Raw genomic sequence first — 15703 nt, forward strand, 5'->3', positions numbered from 1 at the left:
TGTGCTTAACTCAGCCAGTACTTTAAGTGCTGTAAAGGAAATTATAAAATTCTGCTGTGGACATTAAAGAATCACGTGATGCGTGTGACATTTCATCTTCCACTCGTGTTGTTAGAGTTAGAACAAAGTGATCTTCAGCCACTTTCCCAATAAACCAAACAGCCTGTTGTGACAAAGGAGAGGCGGTTGCTCGCAGTTTCCAGGACTGATAGCTGCATGAATATGAAAAGATGAGCTCGCCTGCTCAGCAGAGCCTCTCTGGGTGCATTAAGGCTACAAGAGAAGATTTAAGCCACTTCTTAAATCACACTGATCGATTATGTACCGAGGTAAGTAAACACAAAAGACTCTCAGATAAGCCTTCTTTAAGTCAGGGGTATGGATTTATAATGTTTTATACTTCTAAACATTATAACTCAAATAATGTGCATGTATATGAAAAGATTGTAGCTGCGATGTTGCTTAATGTTTTCCTTATGCATCTATACACACATTTTGGAAAAATACTGTTCTGCCTTTTAGAATACATTTGTGTCTGTGCAAAGAATGGATTATTACATGTGGCGCTGAACTTTGTCACGCCATCCAGACGCTGCTGTTCAGCCCGTGTTTCATTGGTGTTTGCCTCTGTGAATGAAATATACTGCATATGAAACTTCTTGATATAACTGTGAGTACAACTGCCAGAATGTTATGTTGGGTTTAGGCTTAATCAGTTCTGCATTCATTCAGCGAGCCCTCAATTTAAAGCTGGACTTGAGATTGTAAGAACTTTGTTTTGGCTCACACCAACACTGAGCTTCTCCACAGACGTACAGATTTTAAAAAAAGCACAGCTAAAGGTCAAAACGACCTCCAAAAGGAGGAAATACCACAGCAACATCTTGTGAAGGACAGACAATCAGATATGCCATTTGGGAAGGGATTATTGGAAACAGACAAGAAGAAAGAGAAGAAAGTGACTGAGGCGCTGAACGGAAGAAGGGCAGAGAAAGGGTTTGAGTCAGAGAAGCAAACGACAAAGAAATGCACACAAAGAAGGAAAAAGTGAAGGTTTGTTTTGTTTCGCATCTGTCAGTCTGTCATTTCAATGACAAAGATCACCCTTCACAAAACCACCGGAATGAAAACACAGAGGTCTTCTTGTTTCAGAAGAAAGAAACGCATCAACATGTGAGAGAAGTTCTTAGTTCGTGCCACAAAAGTTAATTGTTTTCCCTTTTTGCGGTGCCGTACACTTTGGCGTAAACAGAGAGTTACAGCCGGAGAGAAGAAGTCGGATTGAAAACGGTCACTCAGACCGACAAACAAAAACACACACTGGAGCTGTGACTGACGTGCCAAACAACCAGATGGCCCACAAACGAGCTTCCATTGTCTCCTTCGTCACCTGCTATTATCATAATTATCATATGAATGACTGTGACACAATGTTTTTGTGTGATTAGATCAAACAAATGTCGCCAGAAATTAAAAAGCAACTAAATGCAAAAATGTCCAAACCAAACAACAACTCAAAACTGTCAGCACTTGACACGCTGTCAGAGGAGTTTTACCTGCTATCTTGGTGGAGATGCGGGTGGTGACGGGGGGGCCGAAGCCCTTGTTGGTGGAGGCTTTGAGGGTGAAGAAGTAGGTGGTCCCTGGGTAGAGGCCCACGAACAGGTGATGGGTCTCGTTCCTCAGCTTGAACACCCGTCCCCTCTGGGTTGTCAGGTCAGCGCTGGGGTCCAAAGAGCTCAGGGCCTTGTAGGTAATCTGGAGGCACACAGGAGACAGTTTGACACATTTCAGCTTCGCTCAGCTAAACGAACCGCAGCTCAGCCTTGGGATTTATTTACTGAAGAATATTGCAGCTTCGGATCATTCAGCGGGGAGCATTTTGTTGTTTTTGTTTGTTCAGACCAGAGCACTTTAATTCAGATGCTCTTGATTTAACTTATTCGAGTCATTAGCTTACAGCAGTTTATTATTGCGCTGGCTTGTGTTATGTTCTCTTTCTGTAGTTACAGTGTTGACTTCAGCGATAGCATTAGCAAACATCTGAGCTTCTGGAAAGAATTTGTTTAAGCTAATCGGGTTTTTCTAAAACGTAGAATAAATCCGTAATAATTGATTTGGTTTTAACAACTTTAACATTCACTTGGAGTCACATTTGGGGCAACATGGCAATGAAGTCCAATATTCTCTCTTCTTTTTGCTCATTTCTCTTTGGTTCTGCACCACATACTCATTCTGGTTACAGCTTGTTTGTGTTTCTTTAAACCAATCACCATCATCTTTGCTGATACTAAGCCCAGAATTCAGAGAGCGAGAATGGAGGTTGTTGTGTTTGTTTTCCTGTAATGACAGGGACTTTGACAGTAACACGCTGACAGCTGAGGGGAGCAGAATGCTGCCTGAATTCAGGACCAGCTGGCCGGCTTATTCCAACAGTCGCCATCCTGTGAGTCGAACTGCTGAATGCTGAGCTGGAATGAAGAGTGGACCAAAACAAAAAAGCTAAAAGATCCTAAACCAGCGACCCATTTCACTGTCAAATGACTACAGATGTCTATTAAAATACAAATGGGTGCAACTTTAATTGCATGAACAGTTTTATTTCGTCTGCGAAGGACTTTACAAAAGACAATTTTTACTCAGAAAACCACAGAAGTACTCAAAGTGCTCAAAATGAAAGTACTTGTCTTCTTTCTGTGCAACCATTTTTTATTTCTTCCACTTCCAGTCCAACCACACAGTAAGCTTTAACCCTCCCCCCATCCAAACCACTTTCACTGTCACATCACAGCCAATCCAACAAATCGACCATCTCTTATTAAATTGTCTGTTAAACGTCACACAAATCAATGCCGGAGCTGAAGTGATGTTGGCCCTTTACTACAGGTCTGTGTTTCTCCACATGATCACCACTTTGAGACTGGAACAAATTGAGCAAATTGACCTGTGGCCACTAAACTGGCAGAAGCACTTCAATAGTTCTTCTGTTAAAAGAACTGTCAATGTCTGCTGTAATGTTGCTCCTGGCAAGTTTCCACACAGCACAACTGTCAGTGACTGCACACACACACGTGCACACACACACACACACACACACACACAGCAGAACGCTGGAGGACAGCTGTCATAGTGAATGACAGTCAGCACAAAAGAGTATTGACTGGCGGGAAAAAAACACACTGAAAGCAGTTCAACCCCAAACACATTTCAACACTTCATCATGTGTGTGCGTGTGTGTGTGTGTGTGTATGTGTGTTTGTTTCAGGGTCTCCAAGAGCATTTCAGTTTGGATTTCAGCTGCAAAGTGAGAAAAAAAAACATCAGGTGTATAAAGTGTGGAGACAAGGTGAGAACGAGTGGGGGAGGCAGAGAAGAAGAATGAACAAAAGAGACTACAGTAAAGAGAGACAACATGAATGAACCAGAAGGCACCTGATGGAGTGGAAACCTTCAATAAAGCAAAATGTTCCTCTGTCGTGCAGAGCTGGAGTGGTTCCTGTTTCCTGTCACTGCTCTCCTGGGTTTCATTTCTCGACGACAGCATGCGAGGGCTGCACAGCTGCAGGGCTGTTTAGCCCAAGGTCAACTAGCATCCGCTTGTGTGGGACGACTCGCTAACAACAGACAAATGAAGGTAAACATGTAAACATGAAGCATGGGGGCTAAGAAGGCAGAATGAAGAGCCCAGTGTCCTTCCCAGGCGTCCCTCAGCTTCTCATCCAGGTGCAGAAGGTACTCTGTTGCATCAGGATCACATCTCCAAGGTGAATACACATCTGAACAATCGGACAATCAGAGCAACTGCACGCCGTGACGCAGTTTACAAAGTGAGAGAGGCCGAGGAGGCGTGGAGGTCGGAGACGACTGGTGGATCACACACACACACACACACACACACAATGTTCGTCCAAGGCCACACACTCCAGTTGGCGCCCTGATGGTCCGCACGAGAGCGTGACAGAGTGTAAGTATTTGACGAGCTGGTGGAGATAATGAGCAGGAAACAGAGAAAATCGAGGGCCGTCCTAATGGACCAGTGGTCTAACCAGTGGGCAACCATAAACTCGCCAGTTTCAGCCGAGGAGCTTTTGCTGCACGTCATCTTCATTTCCCATCTGCTCATGTTTCCTGTCGCACTCTGTTCTGCTGAATCCATTCAAAAAACTCTTTAAGGCAGAATGAATGAGACAGACGACGACGACCAAATTACAAGCTGGCACTGAGGGTAGAAAAAAGGCCAGACGTCCAGCTTCAGAAAGACACAAGCCCACTATGATCATCATTAGAACTTCAGTGTCAGAACAGAAGTGTGAGGGTTTTTCATACCAACATGAGAGTAGCTTGTGTTCATTTTTTTTCAGTGTGTTGTGACAACGTGGACACTGAATTGAAAAAAAAAATATAACTAAATCGACAGGAGAAATGAAGTGATAAAAACAAAACAACAAGAAGTGAAAGGGGAAAAAAAATGAAGGCCGTGAAAAAATGAAAGCGAAAGAGAGAGTCAAGCTGAAGCTGAAGAAGGAGGAGGAAAGAAGGGAGAGAGCAGAGGAGAGCAAAAAGAAAGAGTAATAACAAGTGATGCAGATGGATGTTTGTGTAAAAATGGTACCTCAAAGGCTGGAGCTGCTGTGTGTGTGTGTGTGTGTGCGTGCCTCTGTGTGTGTGTGTGTGTGTGTGTGTGTGTGTGTGTACGTGCCTCTGTGTGTGTGTGTGTGTGTGTGTGTGTGTGTGTGTGCGTGCCTCTGTGTGTGTGTGTTGGTGATGAAGTGGGCTGCTTGTGGACCCCTCGTCGCTCCATTAGCAAACTCAAATCAAAAGCACTGACAGCAGGGCGCCTCACTTCCACTATAGGCCTGCAGGCTGGAGTGCTGGTGTGTGAATGTGTGACTGGGCATGTTTGTGAGGAAGAGAGAGAGAGAGAGAGAGAGAGAAAAGGGAGAGGAAATGCAAGGGTGAGGGCAGAAGAAAAGAAAGAGAAAAATAAAGAAAGTACTGCAGCGTGGTACGGCAGAGAGCCAGAGTGGCATTCGTGGAAACATTAAAAACCCATTAATGCGTCGCACTGTGCTTTTCTTTAAGTTCATTTTCTTGGCTTTCTGTGCTGCCTGTTGGGTTTGTCCTGTAATCTTCAGACGCTCATCAGCGTTGGCTTTAATGCTTCCTGTAGTTGGTCTGGATTACGCGTACGTTCTCACCTCTCATGTATCGCTGTCTGATCAGAGAACGAGTGATCCATAGTGATCGATCAAAGCCCCTGGTTTCACTCTGCAGATGCTGGAGAGCTACGGTGGGTGGGAGAAATAACATGAGGGAATCGATACATAAACCAGTGTTGTGTTCTTCCTTTCCCATGGTGCACACTGGAGACATTTATCTCCAGCATGTCTTCGTTAGGCCTCGTCCAGGCAGAATTAGTGTGTCATCGTTTGGTCTGTAAACCTGGCCTGGCTGGAGCCGGGTTCCCAGCTCGAGGCCTGGCATGTTCTCTGCAGGTTCTACAGCTTTGGTTTTATGCTGCCCTGCTCGTGCAGGATATTGTTGGAGCGAGGTGTAAATTGTTGTAAACTGGGGGCAGTCGTGGCCTAGAGGTTTGAGAAGCGGCTTGTGACCAGATGGTCGCCGGATCGATTCCACCCCGGACTGGCAGAAAAAATTTGGGTGTAGTGGAGTGATTAATCAATGCCCCCTTCCTCCCTTTTAGAGATGTGCCCTTGAGCAAGGCACTTAATCCCCCCAATTTGCTCCCTGGGCACCTGATATGGCAGCCCACTGCTCCTTGGCATGGCTTAAATGCAGACAAGTAATTTCCCAGCCTGGGATTAATAAACTATTATAAAATTAAAAAATTAAAAATTAAAAAATCAACAGCTTGAACAATCACAGTGTCACATGATCACAGCGTGACGTTAAGTCTGCGTTTTTTTGCGTACTGCACCAACGCCAACATAAGAAGCTTTGGACAAAAATAATTAGACAAAAATTAGCAATTTGATAAATGTGATGTGCTGTAACTTCTGAGATCCTTTAACCTGATTATGATGGTTTGTACTTGGCTTCGATGGAGCTCAGAGATCCTCTCCAGTCTCAAGTCTCTTATGCTTGCGATGAGCGTTTCACAAATTGCGTAACACGGCAGGCTGTCTGCTCAGAGCAGATCTGATGATCTATCACTGGTTTGCACAGCTGTTTCAGAGCACAGTGATGCCTTAAACAGGTGGCAGGAGGGCAGACTTAGTAAGAATTAAAAGGACGGATGTTCTCGTGGTGCCAGTCTCACATTTACATCGTGAATTTCTGGTAAGAGTCACACTGTCCCCTGCCAAAGTGTCTGAATGACACTGCTCTCACATGGCCAACGTGCTCCACAGAGAACATGAACACACTGTTAGACTTCCTCTGCTTTTGTTTTCGTTTACTGCCAGTGCACTGAGAGAGAACCCTGATGAGCTTTCTTACCCGGTTTTTCCAGGCACTTAACTGCGCTGCAACACAGTCAGACAACTAAAAGCCACTCAGACTGAGCAACTTGGGACGAAACCTTTAGCCACAGAAGACAGCGCATCTAAAACGCAGCAGAAAGCCCCTGACGGAGCAGCAGCCTCGCCTTCGACGAGCAGCTGACGTCTCCCGGGCCTGAGGGTTCGCCTGGCTGGCTGAATAAAACATGTTAAATCAATAGCCGTCCATACAGACTGGGACTGAGGGGCTGGAACAATAAAATATCATCTATTTCATCTGCGCTGCAGTTTTGGTTTGCACATCGATGTCTGTTATTTTATAAGTCATGAATGGCTCTCTATATTTTTATGAGCTTTACGATGTCTCTCTCTCTCTCGTTGTCTCGCTGTTTCTCTCTTCCTGTTTTATCACTCCTTCCTGTGAGGTGGATATTTTCCGTGCACCTCCTCTTTCTCTCCTTCCACACTTGCTTTACTTATACATTGCCTCTTTCTCTTGTTCAGCAGGAGGAGTTTGGCTCATAAACCTCAGGTGTACCCTCTCATTCCCACCTCCTCTCCACCTTTGTGTCACCCTCTTTCCTCCGCCTCTCTCTCTCCACATATATATAAATATAGTTGATGTACTTGGAATCGGTGGAGCCATAAAGCTCAGGCTGTTTTATTGGCCAATGAAAAGGCAGGCGTGCAGCAGGGCAGTGCATCTTGGGTAATAGAGTGTGCGTCTGTGGAGGATAACTCACTGGAGGGAGGGTAGGTAGGTGTGTGTGTGTGTGTGTGTGTGTGTGTGTGTGTGTGTGATTGAATTAGGGAGTAGCACAGAGGAAGCGAGAGAGGTAAATTGAGGATAGAAGACGTAGACAAGGGAGGAAGGATCAAGAGCAGAAACACAAAGAGAGAGAGAGAGAGAGAGAGAGAGAGACCTGAAGAGGGACAAAACGTATGAGACAGAAAGGACAACTGATGCCGGACTACCACACAGTTTATATTCAGGTTTATAGGTTTTAACTCACAGCTTTCTTAATGGTTCATAAATTATTTACAAATGTGCTCTGCATCCGTTAGACGCCATTAAAAGGACAAACTCTGGGTTTACCAGGTTGTGAAAATACTGCTGGCTTGAGTTTATCCTTCTATAGCATCTTTACAAAGACCACAACTCGTTTATTAATAAGTTTATGAAGACGATAAACTGTCAACATAACAGTTATAATAAACGCATAAACTCAGCAAAAGAGGGCCTGAAAAACACCCGTTTCAGCACGCACTGAGCTGTGTCCAAGATAAATATATCCTCATCAGTGTCAGAGCAACTGCCCAACACACACACTTTATGGACAAACGCCTTGGGACACACGTCTTCATTATTGCATTCAGGTGAGGTATGGGCTTGTTTCTCAGGGTTTGTTCTCGGCCCCTGACTTCCAGTGAAGGGAAATCTTAATGCTTCAGCACACCAAGACATTTTGGACAATGCTATGCTTCCAACTTTGTGGCAACAGTTTGTTGAAGGCCCTTTTCTATTCCAGCATGACTGTGCCCCAGTGCACAAAGCAAAGCTCCATAAAGACATGGTTGGATGAGTTTGGTGTGGAAGAACTTGACTGGCCCACACAGAGCCCTGACCTCAACCCCATCCAACACCTTTGGGATGAACTGGAACGGAGATTGTGAGCCAGGCCTTTTGGTCCAACATCAGTGTGTGACCTCACAAATGCTCTACTGCATGAATGGGCACAAATTCCCACAGAAACACTCCAACATGTTGTGGAAAGCCTTCACAGAAGAGTGGAAGCTGTTAGAGCTGCAAAGCTGTCTGTGTCTTTACAATGAGACATCATTAAAGTCCCTGTTGGTGTGATGGCCAGGTGTCCCAATACTTTTGTCTACAGGCAGCGTGATGAAAGGAGGGCTACAGACATCACCCAGGAGACTGGAGTCTGCTTGCCTTGTGAAACCGAATTTTAATGATCTTTTCCTAAGCCAAACCAAAAGTTTTTTCTGTCTCTGCATTCCTTGTGAGAGATGAAAATGTGTTGTTCACTAAAGGTAGAAAAACTGTACCTGTGCAGGTGTCTGTGCGTCTGTCAGTGCAGGCCCATAAGTGTATTTGCACATAATGCTGCGTTCATACAGAAGACTGAGGCTGGTGAGTATCAGAAGCTGTACCTTCCACCTGGCAGCCTTCTTCATCAAACACACCACAGCTACAGTGTGTGTGTGTGTGTGTGTGTGTGTGCCCTGTTTTGAGCTCCAGCCAAGTTTTATGGAAATAAACAATGTTTACGAGGGGCCGTCGTGGGTTCTGCGCCTGCAGAAATGCTATTTCAATTCAGTTTTGTCATTTTCCATTTTTTATTCTCTGCGCTCCTGTTTGTTTTATTAGAAAATATGAAGCCGCTTCATTCCTCACTGTTTCAGCGCTGCCATTTTCTGTCATGTTGGATTAAGTAGGAACCATGGGAGGTGTTTGTTCTTCCTGTCTTATTTTGCTGCCGTTCACTAGAGTGGACCTTCAATTTGTTCTCTGCTTCTCCAGCTTTTCACGCGTGTAACAGAAGCTCTCATCGGAAACAGATTAAAGCAGAATAAAGTTATTTCCACTTCCTGCCTGTAACTTCCAGCTGTCCAGGGGCCTGGACTGTGAAACATTATCTTTTTCATCAGCGCTGCTGCTTGACACATCAGTGATGGTTCCTAACTCAGTGTTTTATGGGCAGCACACTCACATTTTTACCCTTTGAGTTTAATCTTTCGTGACTTGCCGTCAGTCTCAAATAACTTTTATTTGCTTTTCCCTCCTCTATACTGAAGATCCAGAGTTTGAAGTTGAAATGCTGCTCAGGACTTAAACCGGTGTGGGTGGGGACCTTCCTCGGGTACTTTAATGGTAACATAAACCTGGTCTTGCTCCTTTTTAGGCCTACTAGTTAAAACATATTCATGAAATGAGTGTCTGATGAATTTTAGGCTACGTTCAGGTTCATTAAGAGGGAAACAGACTTGCAGAAGACATGAGGAAGAATTCAGACCTTTTAGTGAAGTAAATGTACTAATACTACACTGTAAAAATACATACATTCTGACTAATGCATTTATGCAAAAACAGGATTTTACTGTTGGTTGGTTGTTGAGATGGATCTCATTTTGAACTGTTTTTATTCTCCATTAATCAATCAATTAATCGAATGAACACATTAAAATACGACAACAGTGAAAGGGAAAAATTACTCTCTTTTTTTAAAATGTTGCCAGTTACCTCTCTGACTGATTTATCAACTCATCAGTTCAGCTGTTCTTCAGTTTGGTAGTTTAATTTAGGACAAAATATGTTGTAAAGCCTTCACAGGTTTTGTGTGTGAAAAAGCTCAACTGAAGCCAAACTAAAGTTGTTCTTCTTCAAAATCTATTACATAGAAATCTGTAAATAAATTGCTGCAGCTTTGCTTTCTGGACCTTCTGATCAGATGAGGGTCATGATCTTCATCTATGACACATTCAGCTGCAGCATATTAAATACAACACACTTTTACCTGTCTGCCTCTGGGTGCACCTGAACAGGTTTTAGAGTAAGAAACGAAACCTTTTGGCCACAAATCCACTCTCAAATCGCCACATCCTGTCCTGCTCTTTAGAAACCATCTGCAGTATGAAAAGAAGCTGTTTTATCCTGCAGTAAAAATATTTAGTAAACATATTTTCTGAAGGTCCAACAAACAATATAAAATAACTGCATTTCCAAGGACACCGACATCTCCAGTCTGGTCTCCAAACTCTTTGCACAGATGGTGTCAAGGCCCAAAATGCACAACAGACGATCCTTTCTATCTCTGCACCTTGACATCCTGCTCTCTAACTCAGGACGCGAAAAAGAGCAGGAAGACATTTAATAACACGCTCTCATAGCTGCATATGTATAAAACCCGAACCAAACTTCTCTCTCTTCAGTGTGTATCCTGACACGTCCTATTGTTTTAAGTCCCAGCATTTCTGTTTTTAGAAGTTTCCATTTGGGACAGACTGTTCTGCTGCTTCCTGGCCTTTAAAATGTCAAGACATTCTGGGTCACTACGAATAGAAAAGGCAAACACACACACAAAGACAAACCGATCCAGCGATGCGCGGACATGCAGAAATTCGAGAATAAATGCCAACACGTATGCAGATGCATATGTTATGCATACACGCATAAAAACACAAATGGGAATGAGATCTTTGGATTTTGCCTCATCTCACTTTTCTATTGTCCACAGTTAGATAAGCAAATACTATCGACCGTCTGATAGTATTTGTGCTGCTTCCATTGTTCTCATCGGCTCTTGATAAGCAAACAGAAGGGCTGAGCGAGCTGAGGACTAAATATAGTGCGATAGAATTTCCAGGCCGCAGGATTGTTCTCACTGAGATAAATATACACAAGAGAGGGATGGAATAAGGAGAAAGAGACAAAGAGAGTTGAGCAGCAAACCAAGAATAATCTAGCTTCATAAATACTCGGGCTGTTAAGCGCCAACAAAGGCCTCAATCACTTAATCAGGCTGTTCACTCAGCGGTCGAGAGGAGCAAATATAAAATTCCACAAATGACAGCATACAAGAGCTTTCTAAAGCTTTCATTTGTGTCCTATGGCAGCCCACGGCGACCAAAGTTCACATCTAAATGAATACCGCCTGCACTACGAACGCACCAAAAAGCACAAACCGGGTTCACCCTGGAAGAGGTGATCAGAGACGGAGCATTAAAATCTCTCCAAATATTCAGCCGGTGGTGACAGTCTGACAGGAAACGGCCCGAATCCGCAGCCGAGTGACGCGCGTTTGACAGCCACACAGCAACTTCCTGCCAGTCGAGTTAAGACGAGTGACAGAAAGAGCACTTTCCCTCCAGATGCTAATGTAGGCCACACACTCCCACATTAAAACTCGTTTGCTGACAGGCTATCCGCCGCCGATTGGCAGTGATTTACGAGTGTGCTGTGACATGTGCTTTGTGTGTTGTGGCTCTGATGTTTTCCACGCATCAGCAAGTTACAGTAAAGGAAAACAAACAAAAGAAGTTTTTTGTGTGAGGCTTTCTTTCTGCTTTGCGTTTCACTCTGTGCTGTTATTCTATCTCTGGATGTAAATTCTGAGGTTTTTGATTGCTTTGCTATGATTGTAATAAGAAATAATTAATTAATGAATTAGGATCTGCTTGCATTCTTACAGTAGCTGTAAACAGACTTTAACCTGTAACAGTAAAAGGTCAAAACTCTGAGTCACAGTCTAACAGGGATGCTGGAAAGATAAGCAGATGTGAGCTATACTTTAAATTTTATCAAGATTAAATGTTGTCCTCTTCCCAAAGTGACTCAACATGGAGGAAATATAATAGGAAAATATATCAGGAATGAACTCAGTAGAAGCAAACTTGGCTGTGCAACTGAGGCAGTAAACAATAAACAAATAAAACACAGCAGAGGCAGACCTGGTCTCAGCACTGAGGTAATGAGGGAAGAAATGGAAATATTAGAAAATGGGAATAAAAAGCTGACAGGTGGAGATGTCAGGGGAGGTGTAACTGCCTCCTGAAAAGGCTGCTTTGTAGTTTTTGGACTGAGGGTCTCTCAGGGGACACGTGATTGGCCACAGAGATGTGAGTGGGGCCCTGATTGGCTACAAGGCAGGAAGCCCTGTGTGTGTGTGTGTGTGTGTGTGTGTGTGTGTGTGTGTGTGTGTGTGTGTGTGTGTGTAATCCTCTTCTCTTTGGCAGACAGGCTGGGTCCAGAAGTGTTTCACAAGACATGTAACTGCTGCTCTTTAATTTATTTCTTCTAAGTACCAGATGAGAAGTCAAATGCATGGAAATTCACTAATAACTAAATGTTATTAAACAAACAAAAAACAAAATAATATTGTGTTATATAATATTTTAAGCTGTGTATTTAAAGTGCGATTTCAGTAAAGTCCCTGTCCCAATACTTTTGTCCAACTCGTGTATTTAGACAAACAAGGTTTGAGGTCAAAAACCTCCAGTGAGAGATACAAATCAGGCAACCACAGCTGCAATGTGACAAGTGAAATTCTGCACTTTTGCAATAAATATTTCAGCTACGGAAGGCAGAGCTGCAACACTACACACACAGACACACACACACACACACACACACAGACACACACACACACACACACACACACACACACACACACACACACAGACACACACACACACACACACAGGTGTAAGTGATACGAGGCCACACAGGCACTGGGACACAGTAAATGGGGTCAGAAGCTCAAGGACTTGAACACCACACTAAATATAGTCCATTATTGACCAAAATGAAACACAATACAGAGGCAGAGAGGAAAGAGCCATCGCAGAGACAAAAAGTGGAAAGAAATGGAAGTTATAGATGATCTCTTCTTGATCTCCTGTGTATCCTGTGTAGTTTTCTAGTTTTAAAAGGCAACTATTTCTGAACCACATGTTTTCTACCTATTTTACTCCTTTAGTCCCCTGTTTTTCCTTCCTCTGCTTCTCTCTTGTAGATCTTGTTAAAAGAAAAGGCAGACTGTATGCATTGTCTGTCTTTTCATCTGCTGCTCAACCACACACACACGCGCACACACACACACACACACACACACACACACACCACTGCAGGACTGTGATGCTCTTAATCAGCAGTCTGAGTGTGTGTTAGTGTGTGTGAACTTCCAGTAAGAGACGGCGTTAAGCTTTGAGTCTGGCTTCACACGCCAGCTGAGGTCAAATCCACAAACAAGCTACTTGTCAGCAAAGAGTTTTCACCGTAGTCGTCTATGTTAAAGGCCCATTCTGTGACCCACGTGTAAACAAAGGGGTTGGCTGACCCTCAAACACTGAGAAACCATAAATGGATTCTCCAAAACTAATTGGCAGGGCTTTTAATACACCCACTAACAGCAGACAATCACTGAATCTGATTTATTCATGTCTTATTCTGTTAAAGGCGTCTTAACACGAGCAAAGCGGGCCAGTAATGTCACCAATTATTTTGTTGGCAAGATTACAAGTTGATCATTTACAGATAAGTTATTTCAACATGAGTGAATATCTGAAATGCTTTTTATGCATAGCAATGTTTTCTGTCAAATACAGATCGTTTTACATGCTAAAAATGAAAATTCTGGTTGATCTGAGATCATCCCAGTTTCCTATGAAAGCCTCGATTTCTCGAGAGTCTTGAGTTCTCATGGAAATCTGATGACCCTGACGCCTCGCCGTCTTTGAGCCGTTGCAGGCCCTCTTGGATTTTTTCTCGTTTTTCGCCAAAGTGGAGCTGCGGCGCTGCCATCACTCAGTAAACAGTAAACAGGATCGATAGCGAGATCACTTCGGGCGGCTGCTGCTCTCCTAATGAGAATCAATCATTCCTTTGTTCAGAAAGCAGCGATAGGGGAAGAGAATGTAACAACTATATGTCTGCAGTTTCTACAGAAATCAACAGCTTGGAACAGAGTAACTCGCTGAAATAAATGCCAGACTGGTTGCCAGTATTGATTTCTGTGATTGATTAAAGGCCGGACCTGAGGAGGGAGGAACTGGAGAGTAAAGTTATTCTCAAACAAGAACAGACCAGATTAACTACATACTGTACTAGTAGCTTTAGTGTGTTGGATTAAACTACTCAGAGGTTTGTCAGCAAAAAGTTCTTTTTTTTCCCACAGTGGTGCTGCTAAGTGCACACACACTTACATGACAGTACAGGTAAGTTATCAGTTCGTACTGAAGATGATTCCTGAAACTAAAACTACACGGCTGAGATCACAGAAAGATCACAACAGACGGGACACAGAGCTCCGTTTCTAATGTTCAAGTCCCATGCTTTCGCCAGCCGTCCACTAACATGAACAAAAGGTCATTAATGGAACTGTTAGCAGTCAGTGCTAACGCTTTTCTGCTTCAACCACACAAACACAAAGCCTCTGTGCTTTGTGTTTGTGTGGTTAAAGGGTAACTGTTTTGGTCACGGATGGAAAGGTCTCTGGCAGTCGTGGACATGCAGCAGGTCATCCACATCATCAGGTCAGGCCACGCTCTTCCATTGTTCAGTTCAGATGCTCACATGCCCATTGTCGGCACTTTGGGTGGCGGGCAGGGGTCAGTCTGGACACTCTGTCCAGGAAGCTGAGACATGAGCTGACACATTTCTGTCATTTGGGCTGCAGCAGTTCCACTGTGAAATCAGACTTTTCAAGCTCATCACCGGGCTCTGGGCACCCGAGTCACTACGACTGCATACCAAGCTGTGTCCAAGTCACTCAGATCAGGACACATTTCTCCGCTTTCCAACACTTCAACTTCACGAACTGAGGTGCCACCTTAACGAGATGATCGACGTTATTCACATTTCAGCTGGAAATTCTCCATACATACAAAAACTTTATTTTGATTTTCAGATCTTACCTGAACTCCACTCGCTTACACAAATCAAAGAAAATGAGTGTCGTCCCCAAACAGACTACGTATGAAATTAAAGACTTTAAAGCCTTAAGACTGGAGCGAAACCTCAGAATCGTTGGCTTCTTGTTTGGTCGAACCACACCAACGGTCTAATGATCTGCTTCACTGCTCTGTTCTAATCAATGTTAGCACCAGCATCTGTTAAGCTAGCAGGGGTTCAGGAGGAGCTCCGCAGAGACCAGCAGGGAGGAGAGCCTGCAAACAGAGAGGACCTGTAACGCATGGAAGCTCTGATGAGGCAATCAAAGAAGGGACTGACAAGGTCGTGATCTGTGTGTGCGCACGTGTGTTTCTGAGTGCTTGTCTGATCTCGGTTCAGTAACTGCCAATACCAGTGTATCATCTGAGGGGTCACACAGGGCAGGTGAAGCAGCAGAGAGTGTGGGCTTTTTTAAACCAATTACAGTGGAAGACACCAGTTGTACATCCAGCTTATGAAGGTAATAAACAGCTGGGATGGTTTATACCTCCAGGAAGAAGATATTTTCAGCAGAAAGGAAATCTCTTACATTTAATTTTGACATTTTGTTATAGACAAATGTTGGATATTCCGAATTAAAATCCTCTAAGTGACCACATTTCTGTCGTCTGCCACAAACTGGAGATTTTAGGAGCCAAATTCTCACAGTTTTACTAACCAGCTTGGATGCCAGTTGAACAGCACCAGTCCAGTTTAAGAAGATCGGCGTTAAACCCCTGTGTCAAACTGGAACTAATCTACCTACTCACCAACCACGCTCGTGACTTTGCATCAT

At 43.8% G+C, this 15703-nt stretch overlaps 1 protein-coding gene across 8 annotated transcripts in view; it reads right to left on the reverse strand.

Annotated features, from left to right (window-relative positions):
* Positions 1–15703, reverse strand: part of ptprt (protein tyrosine phosphatase receptor type T) — a 287747-nt gene that overhangs the window by 113624 nt on the left and 158420 nt on the right. For all 8 annotated transcript variants that reach the window (XM_046385023.1, XM_046385025.1, XM_046385022.1 and 5 more), the window contains exon 12: positions 1557–1758. In XM_046385023.1, the coding sequence (XP_046240979.1) occupies positions 1557–1758 (202 nt within the window). The remainder of the gene's footprint in view (positions 1–1556; positions 1759–15703) is intronic.

The sequence above is a fragment of the Scatophagus argus genome, chromosome 3, assembly GCF_020382885.2.
Source record: "Scatophagus argus isolate fScaArg1 chromosome 3, fScaArg1.pri, whole genome shotgun sequence".
Lineage (NCBI taxonomy): Eukaryota > Metazoa > Chordata > Actinopteri > Scatophagidae > Scatophagus > Scatophagus argus.